General features: G+C 48.8%; 1 protein-coding gene across 1 annotated transcript in view; it reads left to right on the top strand.

Annotated features, from left to right (window-relative positions):
- Positions 1–22,888, top strand: part of grm8a (glutamate receptor, metabotropic 8a) — a 484,022-nt gene that overhangs the window by 409,543 nt on the left and 51,591 nt on the right. The window contains exon 9 of the mRNA XM_084330820.1: positions 14,696–15,062. Coding sequence (XP_084186946.1) covers positions 14,696–15,062 — 367 coding nt within the window. The remainder of the gene's footprint in view (positions 1–14,695; positions 15,063–22,888) is intronic.

The following is a 22,888-nucleotide window of genomic DNA, read 5'->3' as shown; positions in this document are numbered from 1 at the left end:
TCCTAGGACGGAACCTCCCGAGCGTGTCGCAACACGCTCTGAGAGGGATGCCCATAGCACTCCACCCGTTGACTGGGAAGAGGAGTACTCTACTTCCAGTCTACAGCAACCCCAGGCTGGTATGAACCCAGCCTGGCATGAGACCTGACGATCCACCTTGACCGCCAAGGACCAGAACATCGGCAGGGCAGAATACACTTCGTAACCCCTGACGATGCAGAGGCCCCAGTGCGGCCTCCACGCACTTGGTGAAGATGTGGGGAGCCATAGAAAAGCCGAACGGCAGCCCCTGGTACTCATACGCTAACCCTGCAAAGGATCCTACAGGTCTATGGAGGAGAACCAGACCCCCACCTGACAGTGTTCAACAGGTAGGAGACGATCCAAAAATGGGTATGGGAGCCTGTAACTGAGGGGTACAATTCCCTGACTGTATTACTAGATATGATACTTACTACCACTACCTTTGTACTTAATATTCGGCCACCCAGTACACGGCATAAATATATTATGATGAACACTGTCACGTAGATGAAACGGATCCAACACAAATGTACGAATTAGAAATAGGTCTTTATTTCTACACAGCGATGGTGTGTAGAGCAAGCACTTAATCAAATCAATCACATTTATGAATGGAATTAGTATGCACTTTTATGGCAAGAGTATTCGTCGGTATATCAATAGAGAATGTCCAATCTCTGAAGGCGCAGGTGGTACATATACGACCTGGAATAGTTTAAGGAATAACAGCAATGTTACTTTAATGATTATATACTGGACACACTAGGGGGGGTTAATCCGGTCGCTTGTAAGCCGACAGGAGTAGGAGGGGGGGGGGGTAGAATCCGGCTGCCTCATCCGGCCAAGGGTATCCCAGGTGAACCCACTGTAGTGCCGTTCAATGCGCCGGCGATCCTTGGACCACAGATGAAAGCAGGTGGACTCTTTGTGGGCCGGCTCTCTCCGGTCCACGGGGGAGAGACGTGAAGCGACCTCGTCTTGCAGAGCGTCTCCTCACCTTGCGTCCTCTCCAGGGGGGGGGGGGGGGTTCCAACACACGGCAGTGTCGGGGGTCTTTATCCATGGAATAATCAAAGTATACAAAGCATAATCCGTGCCTGGGAAGGCGGGCTGTCGTCGGTAGAATAATCCGGTATACAGGTCCACTCGCTCGTCGGCTCTGGGGCTCCTCGGGTGCAGCTTCACGTGGGGTCAACCACCCTGGGTAAGCAGCCAGTTCTCTGCCCGAAACGATGGGGTACTGACTACGGTAGTATTCTCACCGCACGAAGCACTATATATTAACAGACTATTATTAGCTTAATAGACTACGTCCAACTCGACGATATAGTGCCAAATATGACTATTCAAATATTAATATACACGATGTCTCAATACCGATGGTAGGCGAACTTGGCCTTACTCCCACACGTGGCGTCGCGGGGAGGCTTTACGTCTGTGACTCTATTGGAGGGTAAGAAACTGGACTGAAAAGGAAGTCCTACTTTAGTAGCGCAGTATATATACGCACTATGAACAAATAGTCCCATTAGTGGTGCGGTAGCCAGATTCCTACGCGGAACTAGGACTTGTTCGTACATGTGGAGCGGTACGTTTGAACTGGGTCTGAGGGGTATGGCAGCCTGGCACCAAGGTCTCGACCAATAGTAGAATGGAGACTATTATGGGATGTTCAGTAGGCTAGAATGGATATTCAATGCATATTGTACAAGGAATATACAAGGGATATCAGGGAATATTAGAGAATATACAAATACAATTAAATATATATATATAAATAAATATATATATTCGGTTTAATCTGGCCCTTCACAACAGCCACCCCCTGATTGGTCCCAGACCTAATCAGTTAAACAGAGACAGATTAATCGCGTTGTCTATTTACACATAAGGGTTTGCTGTAGGGGTCAGTCAACTTCACAAAGTCATAGGGTTATAGGGTCATGGTCATCATCGATTGTGTCTGGGAGTCGAGGCAGTTCTATGAGCCTCGCCACGGGACGGGTGTAAGTGCGACCCTGGACGAGCACTTCAGCTGCTCGGACCTTGCCGTCGGCACCGGTGATCACTTTGCTTACGCGGCCGGCCGGCCACATAGCTCTGGGCAGTGATTGATCAATAATCATGACGACTGTTCCTTCTGTCAAATTGTCTCTCTCCTTTACCCACTCCTGGCGGGTCTGTAGAGACGGTAGGTAGTGCAGTAGGAAACTGCTCCAAAAACGTCGGCTAACACTTGGCTGTACCTCCACATTCGTCGGCCGTTCGCTTCTTCAGGCCGGTACATTGTCTGGGGTAATGCAGGATCTAGCCGCCCCATCAGGAGTGTGTTGGGGGTAACTGGGTCGATATCCGCCACATCACTGGAGACATATCCGAGGGGCTTCGAGTTAAGTACTCCCTCAATCTCCGTGAGGACTGTCATTAGGACTTCTTCCGCCACAGTCTGGGCCCCAAGTACTGCGTACAGGGCTGTCTTTATGGAGCGCACTTCTCGTTCCCAAGTGCCACCGAAGTGGGGTGCGTTTGGGGGGTTGAATTGGAAATCAACCTGTGCTGGAGCGAGGTGGGTCTTAAGTTCTGGGCCCATAGCTTGGAAGCTCTCTCTCAGCTCTCTTTCGCCGCCTTTGAAGTTTGTCCCATGATCGGACAATAGGGTAGACGGTCTTCCTTTCCGTGATGTGAATCTACGGAAGGCCATAAGGAATGAGTCTGTGCTCATGGTCGGGAGAAGCTCGATGTGTATCGCTCTGGTGGTCATGCATTTGAATACAATACCCCACCGCTTCTCGGTTCCTCTTCCTTTCTTTATGTGCAGCGGGCCAAAGCAGTCCATACCCGTTGAGTGGAATGGCTTGTCACCGATTCGGAGGCGACATGGAGGAAGGTCAGCCATCCTTGGTATGCTGGGCTGCGCGCGCCACTTGCGGCAGTCTAGACATGTTCGCTGGAAGCGTCGTACCGCCTCTCTCCTTGTAGGATCCAGTAACGACGTCTGATTTCCGCGAAGACTCTTTCTGCTCCTGCGTGATGTACATCCTCATCGTATTTCTTTATAATCAGCTCTGTGACCTTGTGTCGGCTGTTCAATACGATCGGGTATTTAATGTCATCCGGTAGATTGGGGGCTCTGCGTAGGCGACCACCCACTCTGATGAGGGTATGAGCGTCGCTCTCGGGGGCCAGATGAATTAATCTGCTGTCGGATGGGACGGGCTTTCCTCCCTGTAGACAGGCCAATTCATCGGGGAACGAGTCTCTCTGGGCTCGCTGCAGTAGAAGCAATTCTGCTTCCTCGTAGTTAGCTGCTGACATATCAGCGGGGGACTTGCACTCCGGGTGGTACCGCAGGAATGTTCTTTGTTGTGCACTCTCTATGGACGTGCAATCGTCTATGTTAGGGTCGGTGGAGGCTACGGTGCTCAATCCACAGAACACAGACTTCTTATTTTCCACCTCCTCTGGACTTGCTTCCCTCGGGATAGGCATGGGCCACTGTCCTTCCGGGAGTCTTAGGAATGCGGGGCCGTCACTGTAGACATTGCGACGGGTGAGGTCATCCAGGGGCATCCCCCGGGTGATGACGTCAGCTGGGTTCTGTTTTGTATCAACGTAGCGCCACTCTGTTTCTCCGGTTAACTCTTCGGTTAAGTCTTGAATCTCGGTGACTCTGACTCCCACGAAGACTTTGTACTTGCATGAGTCCGATTTGATCCAGGCGAGTACCGTCGTGGAATCTGACCACAGGATTGTTCTAGACACCGGTATGGTGAGCTCACGTTGGATGAGCGTGGCTAGGTGCGCTCCGGCTAGGGCTGCGCAGAGCTCTAGACGTGGGATAGATTGTTGCTTGCGTGGGGCTATTCTCGAGCGGGCGAGGACAAATGCTGTGTAGATCTCTCCCCCCTTCTCTTGGGCCCGCAAGTAGGCTACTGATCCGTATGCGACCTCTGAGGCGTCACTGAAGACGTGTAAGTCCATTTTACATGTCTCTGGCCTCACCGTGGGTGGGAAGTAGCTTCGGCGCATATTAACGCCTGGGAGTGAGTGGAGCTCCATCTCCCACTCTCTCCAGGTGGATTTAAGGTGTGCGGGAATGGGGTCGTCCCAGCCCTGGTCCTTGTCCCACAATGCTCGTACAATCATTTTTGCCCTGGTGGTGTACGGTAGAATACATCCTAGCGGGTCATATTGTCGGGCGAGTGTTGTGTACACACTCCGTCTGGTGGTCGGCGCCGCCGCCGGCCTTCCCTGCTCCGTAGTCAGGGGCTTGTGTCTGTAGTGAAGCGAATCTGTTTTGAATCGCCACACCAATCCCAGGGTCATCTCCTGGGCTTCTCCCGGGATTGTAGCCATCCAGGTCTCGCTGCTGGCTGCCTTGTCCTCGGAGGAGAGGCTGCGCAGTACTTGCGGATCGCTGCTGGCCCACTGCCTGAGATCAAAGCCGCCTTTGATCAATGAGGCGCGGAGTTTAATCAGGAGAGCCTCGGCTTCTTCCTGGGTTGAAAGGCTTTGTAGACAGTTGTCTACGTAGAAGCTGTTCTTTACGCTGTGTCGGACCTCTTCGTCCGCTGCTGGGTCCTCTGCTACATGTTTCTGTAGTGCAAATGTAGCACAGCAGGGGCTGCACGTCGTTCCGAAGGGGAGGACTTCCCATTGGTAGATGGCTGGGTGCTCATCTCCTGGCTTCTCTCTCCATAGGAACCGTAACAGGGGCTTGTCCGCCTCTACTAGTCTCACCTGCAGGAACATTCCTTTAATGTCCCCGCTGATGGCCACCTTTTCCTGGCGGAAGCGGAGTAGAACGCCGAGTAGGGAGGGGCCGAGTGTGGGACCGGGCAGTAACTCTTTATTCAGATTTTGGGATCCGATCTGGTAGCTGCAGTTAAATACTATGCGGTCTTTACCGTTGTGATGGACCTTGTGGTGAGGCACGTACCACGATTCAGTGGTCTGGTCAGCCTCTTTAATGTCCATCTTTGTGACATGTCCCGCTGTGATGAGCTTCTCAATCTCAGCGCGGTATACACTCTCTTGGGCGGGGTTCTTGGCTAAGCGCCGCTCCGTGTTCAGCAGGTACCGTTCTGTGGCGTCTGTCTTGGCGTGGAAAGTAGGCATTCCTTCTCGCCGCAGGAGTGGCGTGGCGTATCTCAACACGCCGTTGACCGGGACTCTCTTGGTCCCTGTCTCGAGGAGGTGAATGGCGTAAATGTCATCTTTAGAGCGAATGTCTTTCTTTCCGTTCTTAAAGGGCATTTGTTCCAAGGTCCATAGCCGCTCTACGTGTTGCAGGAGTGCGGTTTCTCCCTCTTTGACTCGGGAGTGGAGACATCTAGTGGCTGTACTTCGGTTGAGAGATTTGGCGAGCGGGCCTTGGAGAGTCCATCCCAAACGGGTCTCGACTGCTGCAGGACAGCCTCGGGGTCCGGTATGAACCCGGTCTATCGGGACAATGAGGTCTGCATGGTCGGAGCCTATCAACAGGGTCAGCATAGCATTGTCTATGAGCGGGATCGGTAACTTGCGCAGATGTGCATATTTCTCCATCAGCTTGGCGACGGGGTATGTGTACCGCGACAGTCCTATTTCTTGGCTGGTGAAAGCGTCTGTAATCTGGTACCGTCGCTCAGGCTGGCCGCTTGCTGCGATAGAGAATGAGACATTCTCGCCCTTTATCGTCTTCAAATCTCGTCTTATTGTCCGAATTGTCATTTGGGTTTCGCTTCCCCGCAGCCCTAGCTGGGCCGCAGCGGAGGCGAGCAGCAGGGTCTTCTCTGACCCGTCATCGAGGACGGCGTAAGTGTCCAGGACTTTATTCTGGTAGCTTAGTGTCACACGCACTACTTTTAGGAGTACTCGGGCTCCACTGCTGCTGGCGGGATCGATGTACATGACGCTCGCTTTGCGGCTGGATGGTGCGGGTGAAGGGCGCCGTCTGTTACTGTCGTGAAGTATGTCCAGATGGGCTCCATCGCACTTGGTGCACCTTTTCTTTAAGCGGCATTCGGCTGCCATGTGTGAGCGCGCACAGCGAAAACAGCGCTTGTTGGACTTTATCCATTGACTTGCTTCCTCCGCGTTCAGCTTGGGGAAGGAGTCACATTGCGCTAGCCAGTGTTCTTTCTCACAGTAGGGGCACACTATCTTCCACTTCTCCGTTCTGGAGGGGGTACTGTGGCTCCTGCTGCTCGGTACTGACTCCGATTGGTGCATCACAGTCACCGATCTTCTTCCATCATTTAGTCGTCTGGTTCCTTCTCTGGAGCCAGGGGTGCTCCGTCCGAATGTATCTAGCCGTAGGCTGCTGACTTCTCTCGCCAGGAAGTCTGCTAGATCGAGGAGGTTCGGTTCGGGGCCATTCGGGTCTCGGTGGTCCCTCTGTCGCCTAAAACGCTCCTGTCGAGCGGGCGGCAGCTTCTCCAAGATCCTTTCCACATTTGAGTTGGCGTAAAGTTCATGCCTCCCCTTCTCTCTCTGCGCTCCCAACATCCCTACCAGGGACTGCACTCTGATGGACAGGTCGTCCAGTGCTCGATTGTCTATTGCTGGGGGTAAGCGGTCGATGTGTCGGATCTCCTGGATCACGTAATCCCATATGCGCCCATACCTCTGGTCCAATGCTACCAGCGCTGCTGTGTATGGGGTGGTGGAAGTCGCGTAGGCGAGCGCTATATTATGTGCGCGGGGTACCTTTAAGTGCTTCAGTAGGATGCCGTATTTGTGGCGTTCATCCAATACATCCACCAACATGGTCTCCAGACACATGCGGAGTTCCGTATACTGGGCCCGGTTCTCTTGGGTGAAGTCGGGTACCATAGGCGTGCCAATGTATGACGCTGACTGTGGATACATCGGCGAGCGTTGGGGGAGAGGCCTCCTAGGCGAGTCTCCTCCCGCTCCTTGGTATGGGCTGGTACCGGCAGTGTACCATGGCCCGCTTGTCCAGGTGCTGTTCCTCGGTGCGGGTCGTGCGTCGTGCTCACCCGTGTATAGAGTCGGGGGTCTGTAGCGCAGCTCCGCGGGAGTATAGCCTGGGCTGTACCGGACCTCCTGGTCCGGTAGAGTACTGTGCTGTCGTCGGGCGTGGTTCTCCTCCTCTTCGTCTTCAGTTAGGTCATCCAGTGCTTGTAGTCTCTGGTTTAGCCTCTCCACAGGATATGCTGCTCCTTCCCGGTTGCTTGGTCTCGCTTGGACCGGTGGGGGGAGGTGGTCTGTGGGGGGTATAGACCTCGTCTGTTGGTCAAGTTCAGGGTTGTTTACTCGGCTAGGGGATGCCGCCCTGGAGGTGTGTCTAGACGAGTTCCTGGAGCCTCTGGCGGAGGGAGAGGGTGTTGTCCGTCTGATCAGCTGTTCTATTAGTTGCGCTTGCTGTCTGTCGCGCTCTGCGTCCCGTAGAGCACCAGCCGCTGCTCGCTGGCTGTCTGCTCGGTCTCGGGCCACATTCTCTTCCTTCTGAATGCGTCTTATTTCTAGACGTATATGCTCTTCTTCGCTCCGCTGCTGGATCTGCAGTCGGTCGCGTTCAGCAGCGGCGTTCAGGCTGATGAGGAAGGCCTGCTGTAGGGTCCTCTCTGCCTCGCTGGGAGAAGGCGGTTGTATAGGGGAGCCTTCCCTCGGGGTACTCCTTGCGGAGCCTTGGAGCTCTATCTCCACGGTGCTCTCCCCGTCTTCTTCCGTGCCGAGTTCTCTCTCGGTAGCGTTGTATTCCTCCCGGGACTCATCGGGGACTACTTCTTCAGTACTGGCGGGGTGTGAAGTCATGTCTGGTTCCCACTGGTCCCCACCGTGAACTTGGTCAGTTACATTAGAGCCCGTAGGGGCCTCTATGGTCGGGGTAGTCTGGGCGTTGGGGTTAGACATACTTTTACTTTCTAGTTTTACCGCGTTTACTGTTAGTAGAAGACTAGGTTGTTGACTGACAGCGTAAGCCTCTAAGTACTGAGGGAGCCGTCGTTCGCGCTGCGGGCGTTGGTTAGGAGGATCGTTTCGTGGAGTGTTCATCATAGGCCATTTCAATATTAATAACACTATATTAATATTACACTAATTACCATCCGGCTCGAAGGACCAATTGTAACTGAGGGGTACAATTCCCTGACTGTATTACTAGATATGATACTTACTACCACTACCTTTGTACTTAATATTCGGCCACCCAGTACACGGCATAAATATATTATGATGAACACTGTCACGTAGATGAAACGGATCCAACACAAATGTACGAATTAGAAATAGGTCTTTATTTCTACACAGCGATGGTGTGTAGAGCAAGCACTTAATCAAATCAATCACATTTATGAATGGAATTAGTATGCACTTTTATGGCAAGAGTATTCGTCGGTATATCAATAGAGAATGTCCAATCTCTGAAGGCGCAGGTGGTACATATACGACCTGGAATAGTTTAAGGAATAACAGCAATGATACTTTAATGATTATATACTGGACACACTAGGGGGGGTTAATCCGGTCGCTTGTAAGCCGACAGGAGTAGGAGGGGGGGGGGGGGGGGTAGAATCCGGCTGCCTCATCCGGCCAAGGGTATCCCAGGTGAACCCACTGTAGTGCCGTTCAATGCGCCGGCGATCCTTGGACCACAGATGAAAGCAGGTGGACTCTTTGTGGGCCGGCTCTCTCCGGTCCACGGGGGAGAGACGTGAAGCGACCTCGTCTTGCAGAGCGTCTCCTCACCTTGCGTCCTCTCCAGGGGGGGGGGGGGGGGTTCCAACACACGGCAGTGTCGGGGGTCTTTATCCATGGAATAATCAAAGTATACAAAGCATAATCCGTGCCTGGGAAGGCGGGCTGTCGTCGGTAGAATAATCCGGTATACAGGTCCACTCGCTCGTCGGCTCTGGGGCTCCTCGGGTGCAGCTTCACGTGGGGTCAACCACCCTGGGTAAGCAGCCAGTTCTCTGCCCGAAACGATGGGGTACTGACTACGGTAGTATTCTCACCGCACGAAGCACTATATATTAACAGACTATTATTAGCTTAATAGACTACGTCCAACTCGACGATATAGTGCCAAATATGACTATTCAAATATTAATATACACGATGTCTCAATACCGATGGTAGGCGAACTTGGCCTTACTCCCACACGTGGCGTCGCGGGGAGGCTTTACGTCTGTGACTCTATTGGAGGGTAAGAAACTGGACTGAAAAGGAAGTCCTACTTTAGTAGCGCAGTATATATACGCACTATGAACAAATAGTCCCATTAGTGGTGCGGTAGCCAGATTCCTACGCGGAACTAGGACTTGTTCGTACATGTGGAGCGGTACGTTTGAACTGGGTCTGAGGGGTATGGCAGCCTGGCACCAAGGTCTCGACCAATAGTAGAATGGAGACTATTATGGGATGTTCAGTAGGCTAGAATGGATATTCAATGCATATTGTACAAGGAATATACAAGGGATATCAGGGAATATTAGAGAATATACAAATACAATTAAATATATATATATAAATAAATATATATATTCGGTTTAATCTGGCCCTTCACAACAGAGCCGCTTGACAGCACAACATTCTCACGGACAGACCCAGGCTCAGCCATCAACTGGGTGTCAGCCCCTGTCCCCATGAGAAGCGAAAAGTGGGGCCGCCCGCGCTTCAACGAAGGCACGCGGCCCGCAGGCAAAGGAAACAATCAGAGCCCCCTTTTTCCGCTGGTGCAAATACCGCCCGCGCTCCAGCGGAAGACCAAAATCCTCTGCGGAGAGGGGAGCCCTGAGCGGTTATAGCTTGCGGCTAGGTCAAAGCTAATACCGTCAACAACCTTGCGCGATGTGTCGACGTCGGCTGGCCCTCAAGGCCCCGCCACCAGACACCATTTTTTGATAGAAAAAACAGCAATTCGAACACAGTTACTAATCGCTGCCAATTCCATACCATGGCGGTACAGGCTTTAGCAGCCCACCAGCCACTCGCCGGGCCGACCCACCTCATGGCGTCGGCCGGGCGGGGCACTGTTTCAACATGTCAAAAGCAAAGGACTGATGCTAACACGGAGCTCCACTGATGCTCCACTGTGGTGTGCACCATGAAGGGGTTAATGAATAAATGAGCTAACACCACAAACATACTGTAGAATGGGCAAGCCCATGCACACAACGTTAAGGGGAGGTGGACCAGAGAGAACCAGTCCCGCATTCATTCATAATATTCACAACAGCACACCAGCCCTAGACCTCAGCCCATTTACCCATGAAGGTAAACAAAGCCCCCCCCGCACTACTCCCCCAGTAGACACAGATTGACCGTCAGCATGAATGGTTGAGAGGAGGGAAGACTGTAGTAAAGACAGACATTCCCGTAGCAGAGAGACAGAAGAGAAACAGTAGCCCCATATAGCATAGCGTTCGACGCTAATGTGGACAGAAAACAGTCAGCTGAGCCACAACACTGGCCGCCGCTAAATTCCATCCTGCAGCAGTATAGCTCTACTGCCACCCGCCGGGCCGACTCGCTCTCAAGCATCGGCTTCCGGGTGGGACACCGTCCAACCCCGCCGGGGCACAGGATCGATGCTACCTGGCTACCTAGCCACAGCACACCCGCCCTGCACCCTGTTGTCAACCCATTTACCCATAAAAAGGGTAAAATAGGACTCAGCAAAACCCCCCACATTAGCTACCGACTGACCTTCATCAATGAACCGGTTAAGAGGAGGGAAAAGCGGCAACATCCCACGGCGGGGAACATTAGAACAGTGCCCAGCATTTCAGCATTAGTATTAGCATTAGCATTAGCATTAGTGTTTAGCAGCACGCTCCAGGATAGCTTGGAAACCGTCCACTTCAGGGGAACGTTCACCAAACCATCCCGCCCCTGGCGCCGACACACAACTCGGTTGTGTAACAAAACAAACCAGCATTATTAACACTAGCATCAATGCCTAATGACACAGGGCCTACCTGTGTGGGAGCCGGCTCGATAGCCAAACCTCGCACGCTGTCCCTCGATCTGCTGCCACAAGACAAGGGAACATCAGAATAGACCCGACGTGTCGTTGGAACATACCCCGAAGATTCCAGGGGTAAGCAAATCTCTGTAAGCACTCAATATTATCTAAACTTTTCATAACAACTAGTTGCATAGGGTGTCATGCATCCGCTATGATGGAAACGAAAATAGAGGAAGAGTGAGTGGTGGCCACGCCCAGTACTATATAGTATGGCAGTAGGGGCGGGGCCTGGCAGGTGCTGGGTGTATTTGGTTTTATTCGTTGATGGAGTACACTAGATACATGAGATGAGGTATATCTCGGTATGGCTTAAGAGCGGGACGCGCTGCCAGTACAAATATATAACTGGTCTTAAGAGTAGAGAGGAGTGAATCCAAGACACACATCCAATGATGTAGAACCTCAATAGCCTAAATAACTAGAGGAGAAGAGGAATCGACATCTCAGTCAGCTAGGGACTGTTGCAGTTTCTGCTTAAACATATAGAATGATGGAAGTTATGAAAGTTTTAAGGGAGTTTTGGAGAGAGTTCCAGTCATTTTCTGGAGCAAAACAAAAGGAAGTCTGGCCAAAGACAGTACGGGCCTTGGGAATAGATTGAGTAATGAGATCACTGGACCTCAGGTGGTTATTATAGGAAAGGTGCAGGAGGCTGGAGAGGTATTGAGGTGTCTTCTCTAGCAGAGTATTATACTGTAGATAAGTAGAAGCCAGTGATGAAGTTGCCTGGTGTGGAGGGAGGGCCAGCCTATCAGTTTATACGGTTCACAATGGTGGGTGGAAAAAGGTGTGCCAGTAGCAAAATGGATGACTGAGTGGCGGAGAACATTAAGGGCACACTTGGAAGCCATTTTATATGACACACCATCATCAAACATGGGGGTCATCTTCACCAGAGTATATTTGGCAGAGTGTGTGCAATAAGCCTTGTTATTGTAGAGGAACCCCAGTCTGGCCTTAACCTTGACCTGCATGTTATGGATGTGAAAAGTGAAAGAAAGTGGGGAGTCCAGCCAGAGACCAAGGTATTTCTAGGAGCTGGCGAACCCCAGTTCTGAGCCGTCAGCACAGGTGATCTTGTGGGGGCAGGTGACGCTGTATTTCAGATCAAATAACATACATTTAGTCTTCTTGGAGTTGACACGCAGATGAAGGTCGTGAAGTGAGGCTGAGTTGGAGTGTGGGTGCGGTGAAGTGAATGGCCAGATGAAGAAATGATGGTATCATCAACATAGAAGTGTATCCAGGAGGCACTGATAGCCTTGGTTAGGTTTGGCCCAAGATAGAACCTTGATGTTAAGAGGATCTGACTCCACTCACTGTGCACGGTTATTGAGATAGCTGGGAAACCGCAGTTACTGGAACTCTTGGACAGGCCAAGTTCAAGTTTAAGTTTGTTTATTTGTCACGTATAAAGTACATGTACATTACAGTGAAATGCTTGGTTCTGTATGAGCCCCTGATAATGTGCTTCATACAGTAAAAAAAGGTTAAAGAGGAATAAAAAAGTAGAAGAGGAATGAAGTCCCAACACTACATACAATATACAAACTAAAGTACAATCTAAGTACAATGAGAGTACAATGAAGTAAAAATTCAGAGAATGAGGTACAACAATGCAAAAAAAAGAAAAAAAAGCTAATTTAAAATAAAAATGTAGTGTAAATCTCTTTTTAATAAATAGATCAACTATGGTGTAGTGTTAAACAAGTATGTAATGGGGGCAGCAATGATGTGATCAGCTACTTTTAAAAACATGGGGTCAAACCCGTCAGAGCCAGCAGATGTATTTTGTATCCAGCTTGATGAGTTCTTTCATAACCTCTGAGGCAGAAACGGATTGAAGGGAGAAGCCGACGTCACTGGATGGAGGAGGGGTGTGTGATGGAGCAGTGTTGGGGGCCGGAGCAGGATGGAGGAGGGGTGTGTGATGGAGCAGTGTTGGGGGCCGGAGCAGGATGGAGGAGGGGTGTGTGATGGAGCAGTGTTGGGGGCCGGAGCAGGATGGAGGAGGGGTGTGTGATGGAGCAGTGTTGGGGGCCGGAGCAGGATGGTGGAGGGGTGTGTGATGGAGCAGTGTTGGGGGCCGGAGCAGGATGGAGGAGGGGTGTGTGACGGAGCAGTGTTGGGGGCCGGAGGAGGAGGGAGGGGTGTGTGATGGAGCAGTGTTGTGGGCCGGAGCAGGATGGAGGAGGGAGGGGTGTGTGATGGAGCAGTGTTGGGGGCCGGAGCAGGATGGAGGAGGGGTGTGTGATGGAGCAGTGTTGGGGGCCGGAGCAGGATGGAGGAGGGGTGTGTGATGGAACAGTGTTGGGGGTCGGAGCAGGATGGTGGAGGGGTGTGTGATGGAGCAGTGTTGGGGGCCGGAGCAGGATGGAGGAGGGGTGTGTGATGGAGCAGTGTTGGGGGCCGGAGCAGGATGGAGGAGGGGTGTGTGATGGAGCAGTGTTGGGGGCCGGAGCAGGATGGAGGAGGGGTGTGTGATGGAGCAGTGTTGGGGGCCGGAGCAGGATGGAGGAGGGGTGTGTGATGGAGCAGTGTTGGGGGTCGGAGCAGGATGGTGGAGGGGTGTGTGATGGAGCAGTGTTGGGGGCCGGAGCAGGATGGAGGAGGGGTGTGTGATGGAGCAGTGTTGGGGGCCGGAGGAGGAGGGAGGGGTGTGTGATGGAGCAGTGTTGTGGGCCAGAGCAGGATGGAGGAGGGGTGTGTGATGGAGCAGTGTTGGGGGCCGGAGCAGGATGGAGGAGGGGTGTGTGATGGAGCAGTGTTGGGGGCCGGAGCAGGATGGAGGAGGGGTGTGTGATGGAGCAGTGTTGGGGGCCGGAGCAGGATGGAGGAGGGGTGTGTGATGGAGCAGTGTTGGGGGCCGGAGCAGGATGGAGGAGGGGTGTGTGATGGAGCAGTGTTGGGGGCCGGAGCAGGATGGAGGAGGGGTGTGTGATGGAGCAGTGTTGGTGACCGGAGCAGTAAAGGCTTGCGATGAATTCACAAAATGTTGGTTGAAGTGCGAGACCATATGATTTGTCAGTGATGCGGGTAGGGGAGGGGAAGTGAGTTTATTTTCCATTGACTTGACTGTTTTCTAGAACTTCTTAGGGTCAGCGCCACAGGATGAGAATTTCTCCTTGAAATGGTTGATCTTAGCTGACCTAATTGACTGTGTAGTTTTATTTCTACATTGCCTGAAGGCAAGCCAGTCAACAGGAGACTGAGAGGACCTGGCTCTCCACCATAAGGCGTTTTTTATGACAATTGAAATGTCTTGAGATTAAATTGTCTTGAATGTTGACAAAGGGAAACAGCCTTCAGCAGCCTAGTAGAATAACCATGTGTTAGTTAATCTTTTTAAAAATAAAAAACAAAAGGCTCCTTTTTGTTTCATATTCCTCATGAAAATGATTAATAAATACAACATTACATTTTTCACTTCCAACCAAGAGAGACATTCATGCATTTTAGCAACATTTGAATATGTGCTGCTCTGGACTAGTTGCAATTTTCTTATATTATTACCTCCTAGTAATCCAAAATGAGACAAAACCAAAGCTTGAATTACTTGTTTGATCATCTGTCGTGTCAGATATTTTCACACCTCTTAATTACAGACAAAACATTTCCAATTCTCATTGCCATTTTCAAGGTGTAGGATTCCTCCACGCTACTAAGCCTTTCCAACCCTCCCCTCTCTTCCTCCAGGTTCATCTCCCCGGCCTCCCAGCTCGTCATCACCTTCTCCCTCATCTCCGTCCAGCTCCTGGGGGTCTTCGTATGGTTCGCCGTGGACCCGCCACACACCTTCATCGACTACGGCGAGCAGCGGACCCAGGACCCGTCGTCGGCCCGCGGAGTGCTCAAGTGTGACATCTCCGACCTCTCCCTCATCTGCTCGCTGGGCTACTCCATCCTGCTCATGGTGACGTGCACCATCTACGCCATCAAGACGCGGGGCGTCCCCGAGACCTTCAACGAGGCCAAGCCCATCGGCTTCACCATGTACACCACTTGCATCATCTGGCTGGCCTTCATACCCATCTTCTTTGGCACGTCGCAGTCGGCGGAACGGGTAGGTGGTAGGGATGTCCGATATTATCGGTCGACCGATATTATCGGTCGACCGATATTATCGGCCGATATCGGCAGTAAAATGTGATATCGGAAAATATCGGTATCGGTAATTTTTTTTTTTTTTTTTCATTTATTTAACATTTATTTACCCAGGCAAGCAAGTAAGAACCAATTCTTAATTTATTTATTGTCAAAAGTATGCATGTTGGTTTAATTCAACAACAAGAGATATGTAATGTTAATTTTTACTTTTTTAATTATCATATTTTGCACAGATAATGCTTACATTTAGAAAGCCTTTTGAATGCATCCAGTGAAATTATTAGTTACCTGAAATTATTCCGTTTTTTGGGGGGGAAACCCTGCATATATCGGTATCGGGTGATATCGGTATCGGTATCGGTATCGAAATTAAGAGTTGGACAATATCGGAATATCGGTATCGGTAAAAAAGCCAATATCGAGCATCCCTAGTAGGTGGTGTTGGTGGGGAGGGGGGGGGGGGGGGGGGGAGGAGGGGGGGGGGGGGCGGGGGTCCACGTTTTTTGGTGATTTTTGAGGACTGGATTACTTGGACCCAACAAGAGGTAGTCCAGGAGGTAGTCCAGGGTTATGGTTAAGATTATGATAAGGGTTAGGCTTAGGCATGTCATTGTTATGGTTAAGGTTATGGTAAGTAATTAGGGAATTAATATAAGTCAATGGAATGTCCCCACAATGCATGAACGTCTGTTTTGTGTGTGTGTGTGTGTGTGTGTGTGTGTGTGTGTGTGTGTGTGTGTGTGTGTGTGTGTGTGTGTGTGTGTGTGTGTGTGTGTGTGTGTGTGTGTGTGTGTGTGTGTGTGTGCGTGTGGTGTGGCTGGCGTTTTCTAGTTTAGTGATTTTCTCCAGCATGTTCTCACTGGCAGAGAGGGAGAGATACTGAGGGAGGATACGTGTTAATTGGATTTAAAATCTATACAGTTCACTGAGAGGATGGTTGTGGAGGAGGGAGGGAGAAAGTGTGTGTACTGTATGTTTGTGTGCCACGTGCATATTCTGGCTTTGATTCTGTGGGTTGAAGTCCACAGAGATAGAGATAGTGTGTGTTGGTGGTGTTTTAGCCAGGAGGCCTGTCTGTATGTCAAGGCAGCATCGTAATAGAGGAAGCTTTCAAATGGGACCAGTAGGATCATCTAATAGGGGTTATAAACGTTGGCAGTTTAAGCTAGCAGGTTGATGCATCAATTGTCACGGTAGCTGTGGATGTGTTTGACCCACTAAAGACAACTGAATAACAACAAGCCAGTTCACAGTCTAGTTCACATTCAAGATAGTTCACAGTCAGGACAGCTGAAACCCGGCCAATTTTCCACCGTCAACTAAAAACAGACATCTTAAAAACAATATCTAAAAAAGAATTATAATAAAATAAAATCTTCTTACTGTCTTCTTACTGTACTATTATGTACCTTACTAATATGCTATCCTACTTATACTACTACCTATCCTGCTAATACATCTATACTACTATGCACTCAGAGTGTAACACTCAAGATTGACACTATTTGTCGAACGATGCCACTGACCCTTAGCTGCCAGAGATGTACCCCTCCTGAGTCGCTTTGGATAATATAAAAGCATCAACTAAATGACATTTTTTTTAATTTATTTTTTTATCTTTTCCCCCCCTTCCTTTTTCCGATTTTTTCTCCCATCCCACTGTTAGTCGTTATGCCAATTCCCAACCCCCTTCCTGGTTGTTGCGCACTCCCCCCTACTGTTGGTCCGAGAGGCCGGAGACTGTCACATGCTTTCCTCCGACGCATGTGCAGCCAGCCTGGCAGCGCAGATTCTCACCGGGAGAGTGTAACGTGTGGAAGGACACACTACCTCCCTCCAGATCCTACCCTCGCTGTGCAGGCGCCCCGACCAAACTGTAGGGGTCGCTGTCCACAACGCCCAGGACCCACCCATCAGCTTTCCCACCCCTAACACTGCCAATTGTGTTAGTATGAACGACCAGCCAAGCTGATAGCAATGCCGAGAGCTGGATTCGAACCCAGCGTCTCCAGCATTGATGGCGAGCGCCCTGCCCACTACACCACCTAGCCGCCCGAGATTCTGTATTTTGATGTGAGACTTTCTGTGTCAGGCTCATTGACTCCCATTCATTCTAGCTGTGATGCTGGTGGGCTCCCATGAGGAGGAATCCTTCCATACCTTTTGTTAGTTACCTTGAACACACCAAGACAAACCAACCCTCAGAGACCTAGGGGGGGGCGCCGGCACCTTCTGCCAACATTACTGTGTGTATCAGAGGCTGGTATCACATGAAACTAGATGACGTAAGGAATTCATCGTCACAACCATGCTATGCTTTGTTGTCAGGAAGGAGGCTACAGAATTCTCCAAAGTTAGGCTACATTTTGACGAGGGAAAAACTGGCATGGTCTTTTTCGAAGGGGTCCCTTGACCACTCACCTCAAGATATCTGAATACAAATGGGTTCTATGGATAGCCATGAGTCTCTCCTTTACAGACATGCCCATGGTATGCTCAATTTAATTTAGGTTCATCTTATATTTCTAGGACAACGGTCTTTCTGAGGTTTATTTGAGGACACCCGCACTGTGTGAGATAGGGATTCCTGTACAGCGGAGCTAGACGCTCGCCAGCTTGGCTCTCTCTCCTGTGGGTACAAGAGGATTTTCTCTCTCTTTGTCCAGGCTCTTACTGTAGCTGCTTGTATACAGGAGGGCTTAGCACTAACGCTGTGGGGATGTTCATGCGTTGGGTCTGTCATTGTACTTTTTTTGTATATCTGTTGTGTTCGTGTGTTTTGGGCTCAAATAAGTGCTTTTGTGTGTCTTAGCTGTCGCATATTGTAGGGTTTACCTCAAACACTGTTGAGCTGCATGCTTGTGTCTGTCTGCGTGTGTGTGTGTGTGTGTGTGTGTGCGTGCGTGCGTGCGTGCGTGCGTGCGTGCGTGCGTGCGTGCGTGCGTGCGTGCGTGTGTGTGTGTGTGTGTGTGTGTGTGAGTGTGTTTGTGTGTGTGAGTGTGTTTGTGTTCATATGCGTGTGTGTGTGTGTGTGTTTGTGTTCATACGCGTGTGTGTGTGTGTGTTTGTGTTCATATGCGTGTGTGTGTGGGTGTGAGTGTGTTCGTGTTCATATGCTTGTGTGTGTATGTGTGTGTGCGTGTGTGTGTGTGTGTGTGTGTGTGTGTGTGTGTGTGTGTGTGTGTGTGTGTGTGTGTGTGTGTGTGTGTGTGTGTGTGTGTGTGTGTGTGTGTGTGTGTGTGTGTGTGTGTGTGTGTGTGTGTGTGTGTGTGTGTGTGTGTGTGTGTGTGTGTGTGTGTGTGTGTGTGTGTGTGTGAGTGTGTGTGTGTTCATATGCATGTGTGTGTGTGTTCTCCAGCTGTGTTAAAAAGCTCTTGTCTTGCTGCGTTGTCCCTCTTCTTCTACAGATATAGATACAGATATCTGTCTCTGGTGTCGTATCTTTATTTAATATTTTATTATTATATTCATATTCAGTGTTTGAGTGAGTAGAGGACCAGCACCTGACCTTGGTTGTGTGTCAAGTCAAGTCAAGTGCTCCTTTATTAATCCCCTTGGGGTATTATAATAATATAAATAGTAATAATAATAGATGTGTGTGTGTGCACATTAGTGTTGTTGTGCCATTTGCATTTGCTTAAACAGACACTACAGTCTGTGTAAAACACATAAAACATTAATGATAACTTAAATCTTAAATGATCATTTAAATCATTCATATTCAGAGGTCATTCAAACAATGGTGGCTCAATCACCGTACCCAGCAAACAAACCAAGTACACTCAAACGACCAGCGTCCCCCTCCAACCATGACATGCCCCACCGGAAACTGCATCCCAGAATAAGATACAACAAAGACCAATGCGCGAAACACTGAAAAACACTGAAAAACTGACCACCCCAAAGGGGCCCATACACCGCCAAGCAACAATGCATACAATAGACAGGACAAAAAATAATGCAGTAAAATAACTCTCATTTACAGTACAATAATCATGTCTTCAAATGTTATCCATATTAAAAGGCCAAGGTGAAAAGATACGTTTTTAGCTTACTTTTATATATATATACTTATGAGCGTGCCTCCCTAATCTCCATAGGTATTGTCAGGGCCGGACTGGGGAAATAATTCATACCGGGAGATATAGCGCGAAATATAGCCCCAGTCAGGCCACTTTTTAAGCGGGGGTCTGGGAGTCCCCCACCAGGAACATTTTAGTTACAAAGACTTAATTTCCTGCATTCTGGTGAATTTGAGTGCATGTGAATCACAAACTAATGAGCCAACAATTGCTTAGTACAATGTACTGTTATGAACCTCAAATAAAACTGGCACTAGCAATTATGCTACTCTCTCCACCTTCAAAAAGAAAAAAGCAAGAGCACAACATATTTTTCTATTTACTATTATAATACAGTTAACCACTCTCTCCACCTATTCAAACAGAGCAAGAGCACAATACCCAATACACAATACTTTTGATGGGTAGTGGTGCATCAGTAAACTGAATAGGGATTCAGTTTACTGATGCACCACCAGTGGCGTAGGGGAGGCCCCCGCACCCCCCGCCGCGGTGCGGGGGAGCCCCGGAGCTTAGGGGGCCCCGCTCCCACTGTAGGCTATCCTCATAGATTTCGTAACGCGGGAACAGGGCGCAGAGGGCGGGGCCCCCCCTTCCCTGCTATGTTGCTAGGCACCCCGTCCCCGTCATGTGTACGCTGTAGTACAACAGTGTATCATTCTAATTATCTCCAGCGCAAAGACGTGAACCTGTTACAAGCGACAGCAATGCTTGGTAATGCAACCGACACACTTGCCCAACTCCGAGGAGAGTTTGATGGCTTAAAGCGCACGCGCAAGAGCTGGCATCCTCATGGGGGGTCCACAGTCTCTTCAAAGACAGACGCGCAAGGCGCACAAAGAGGCACTTTTCAGAGCTTTGCGAGGACCAGCGGCTCCAGGGGAGCATTTTAGAGTGGCGGTATTTTACGCAAATATCGATTGTCGTTGCCCAACTCAAAAATAGATTTGTTGAAATGAGTGAAGTTGCACAGCAATTTTCTTTTCTGCTTCCCCGCAAACTTTTGCGCGCAACAGACGGATCTGTCTGAGTCCGCAAGTGCTTTATCAGGCCAGACTGCCAGTATAAAGACGACCTGTCAGCCGAGTTTCCTTTCCAGATCCTGTCCGTAATGCTCTTAGGCCTACTATAAAGAAAATTGAGCGTGGAACAATCAAAGACCTTGCACAAACCCTGCTCATTGAAAATCAGTCAATTTTGCCAAGTATCCCTGATGTTGCCACAGCACTGAAATTGTTTTGAACTATACCCGTGACTGTTGCCAGTGCTGAGAGATCTTTCTCAAAACTTAAATTAATAAAGACCTATTTGAGGAGCACAATGTCGCAAGAGAGACTGTCTGGGTTAGCAGTCCTTGGAGACGTGCTTGTATAAAATAATAGGCCTACTAAGCAGCTCCTGATTGCATCCTCTATGTAGCCTATATGATGTGTTTTGTTTGTTTGTTTTTTGTAGGCTACTTTTCTTTCATACAGAATGTTATATGTGAACTGTTCCGTTGTGTGAACTCCAATGATGATAGCGTTCTACAATATATACCTTCATGTTACAAAAAATACACAGCCACTTGTTTGTATTTGTCAATGATGTTTAAATCAGATGTATATTATTATACAGTTCTGATCTTACCGTTTAAATCAGATGCATCTTTATACAGAAAGTTCCTACTGACATATACTGTTTACAAAAGATGCCTGAAAAAATAAACATTTAAAAAAGTGGCCGCGATGTCTATCCCATGTACTCTATTATTGATTTAGGGGAGGGGGCGGGGCCCCATGGTCCGACCTGCGGGGCAGCCCCGAAATATTGCGCAATGCCACTGTGCACCACTACCCATCAAAAGTTTAAATAGCCCTTTTACACAAACTAAACAAATTAAATAACAGACCTTTCATTAACAATACTATAATAACAGTAGCCACTGCCAGATTAGTGTGACACATGTATTGTGTGCACAATGAAGACAGAAGATTGCGTTGTCTCAATCATTTTAACTACAAAATTATGAGCTCAAAGTATGAGCTCACTGACTGAAATTTCCAACAAAAAAGCATCAATTGTCAAATAATATTGATCACATTAACTAGACTAGATATTTTTGAGGAAATTAGAAAGGGAACAACAACTTAACCATTGTGTCTGATCAGATTCAAATTTTTTGATAACTTTGCAGTGATTATGTTTGTAGCCAATCAGGGACGTGCACAAGACTTTAGAGGGGCAGGTGCTCAAAGGCTGAAAAGGGCACTACACTTGTGTGTATATATTAACCGAGCACGCGTAACGCGCGAGTGCGATTTTTAAGGGCCCTTTTCGGGCGGGGGCCCCCTTTTTATGCTTTTTGGGGGGTTTTGGTGATCAAATATTGAATATTGAACTATAATAATCAGTGCAGGAGCTCACTTATCCTTGAAAGACACTGTTATCACTGACTTAAAAGGCCCATACATCTCCATAAATGTTCAGGGGGGAGGGAATAAGTGCTTACCCTACAGACCCCAAGAAGTGCTGTATATTCTGTATTGTTATAAATGCATTTTTTATTCCAATCCCGATTTGTATTTGAGATTCCCAAATCCCATCGGACTTGACTTCTTTGTGTCCCTCAATGAGTGTAATACCAGCATTCAACTGTATGCGCCACAGCGGTTTCTATCATCATCATCATCATCACCACCCACGCTATGCATAAAATATATAGGTCCACGGAGAGGCACGTTGAGGAGGCCGTGCAAACTGCAATGGAATATGGGGCATCTCTCTCTCTTTACCTAATATTTTGATTCTATCCTGACATTTTTCAGTTGGAAGGGCAGTCTATATGCGTAACGGTTAAAAAAATATATATATATATATATATATATATATATATATATATATATATATTTTTTTTTTTCTTTTTTTTTAAAATGGCACTTTTTTGATGAGGCTCAAAAAGGCAGGTACTCAAGCACCCCTTGGCCTCTATGTGTGCACATGCCTGTAGCCAATATATGTGGCAAAGGTGTGTAATCTTTTTTTGACTTTCTCTTTCATACATTGTTTATTCAACTTCAGCCCCGATCATAACCACCACATATTGTTTTTTGTAATGTCAGATTTAACAACTCCTTTCAGAAAAGTGGGAGTATTTCATTTTTAATCTGACATTACAAATTATTTCCAACATAATCTTTTTATGGCGTTTTTCAATTTAGTCCCCTAATATGGTAAGAGTATAATACTTTAGTTTTCAGACACAAGGGTTAAATTATTTATTTGTTTCTTGGCAGATTTAACATTGGGCTTTTGACAGGGGAGATGATGCATTGCATGGTAACGTTAACATCCACATGTTTATTTTTATCACTGACTAACCTGCTGGTCCCTTGACCTTGGTGCAAGAAAACATTTGATAAATGTTGCCGGATTTAGCAGCAGAGTCGGCGCCAGAACCAATTTAACGGGGGGGCATATGGTAATTTCGGGGGGGGGGCATACATTCCCTAAATAAAATATAGGCTTCAGAAAACGAATTTCCCGCAAACCAACACACATTTCAAAACATGAGTGCGCATAAGAGATAAGACAGTCTCTCTCTCTCTCTCTTTTTTCCCTCTCTCACGTCACAAACACACTCGCGTCTTGCGCACACACACACAAATTAAACAGTATGAAATAGCCCGAGGCTGGGCTTAAATTCATTAACAAGTGAAAG

This window comes from Notolepis coatsorum, assembly GCF_963971535.1.
Source record: "Notolepis coatsorum genome assembly, chromosome: 15".
Classification (NCBI taxonomy): domain Eukaryota; kingdom Metazoa; phylum Chordata; class Actinopteri; order Aulopiformes; family Paralepididae; genus Notolepis; species Notolepis coatsorum.
This window is presented reverse-complemented; position numbering and strand designations above follow the sequence as displayed.